Consider the following 1,159-nt stretch of genomic DNA (forward strand, 5'->3'; position numbering starts at 1 on the left):
GGGGCAGGGGCGGCGCCCGACGTGTGCCGTGTGCTCCCGCAGAGCCCTTCTGCCCCAAGCGCGCCGAGGAGTGCGCCAGCCCCGAGCTGCCCCCGTGCAGCGGCAGCGACTCCAAGCTGTCGGACGACGAGCAGCAGCCCAAGAAGAAGCACCGGCGCAACCGCACCACCTTCACTACCTACCAGCTGCACGAGCTGGAGCGCGCCTTCGAGAAGTCGCACTACCCCGACGTGTACAGCCGCGAGGAGCTGGCCATGAAGGTCAACCTGCCCGAGGTGCGGGTGCAGGTGAGTCCCGCCGCCCCGTCCCCGCCGCCCCCGGCTCCTCCTTGTTTTCTTTTGAGCCTTCATTAAAGCGGACTGATCTTTAAGCCCCGGATCCTTCAGCTGTTTGAAAAGCTTTACGTTTGCTAGTCATCGGGGGAAAATCTGGGAGCGCTTCCAAGCCGCGCCGGGGAAGCGCCGCGCCTCTCGTGCCGTCCGGGAGCGGCGGCGCTGGGCCCGGTGGGCTGCAAGGATGGAGCCGGGCCGGGCCGGGCCGGGATCGGGCCCGGGCTCCCCGCGGGGAAGGCGGGCTGACCACTGCCTGGCCGGGGCGGGCTAAGGCGCCCTTCCTGACTATTTTCTGCGCCGGATCTGCCCGGCGGAGCGCCCGCCGCACGGCTAGCAAGCCCGAGGGTGCCGGGAGGAGCGAGGCGCCAGGGTGGCACCGCGGGGCAGGCCCCGCCGGGCCTCGGCTCTCGAGGGAGCGCTGCCGTGGCCGGGCCAGACCCTCGAGGGGACAAACGGGCCTGTGTGCCCCGGCAGAGACGGAGGGGCCCCCTCGCCCTTGCACCTCCAGCTCGGGTGCACGGAGCGGCCCCTGCCGAGCCCGCAGCTGGGGGAAGGAGCCGCTTCCTCGAGGGGCTGCGTGAAAGCAGCGGCCTCCTCGCACTTCTTGCCCGGTGAGAGGCGGTGGACGGGAGCCCCCAGGGCCCGGGCCTGCCATTTCGCAGCTCGCAAGCCCGCTCCCGCAGCATCTCCCCGGCCGGGCTGGCCCGCGCGCACTAACCCGGCGCGGCCCTTGCAGGTCTGGTTCCAGAACCGCCGCGCCAAGTGGAGGCGGCAGGAGAAGCTGGAGGTGACGTCCATGAAGCTGCAGGACTCGCCCATGCTGTCCT

General features: G+C 71.4%; 1 protein-coding gene across 1 annotated transcript in view; it reads left to right on the top strand.

The window, feature by feature from the left end:
* RAX (retina and anterior neural fold homeobox) overlaps window positions 1-1,159 on the top strand; it is a 2,686-nt gene that overhangs the window by 1,273 nt on the left and 254 nt on the right. The window contains exons 2-3 of the mRNA XM_019531673.1: window positions 8-287; window positions 1,069-1,154. Coding sequence (XP_019387218.1) covers window positions 8-287; window positions 1,069-1,154 — 366 coding nt within the window. The remainder of the gene's footprint in view (window positions 1-7; window positions 288-1,068; window positions 1,155-1,159) is intronic.

The sequence above is a fragment of the Crocodylus porosus genome, unplaced genomic scaffold, assembly GCF_001723895.1.
Source record: "Crocodylus porosus isolate Cpor-Errol unplaced genomic scaffold, CroPor_comp1, whole genome shotgun sequence".
Taxonomy (NCBI): Eukaryota; Metazoa; Chordata; order Crocodylia; family Crocodylidae; genus Crocodylus; species Crocodylus porosus.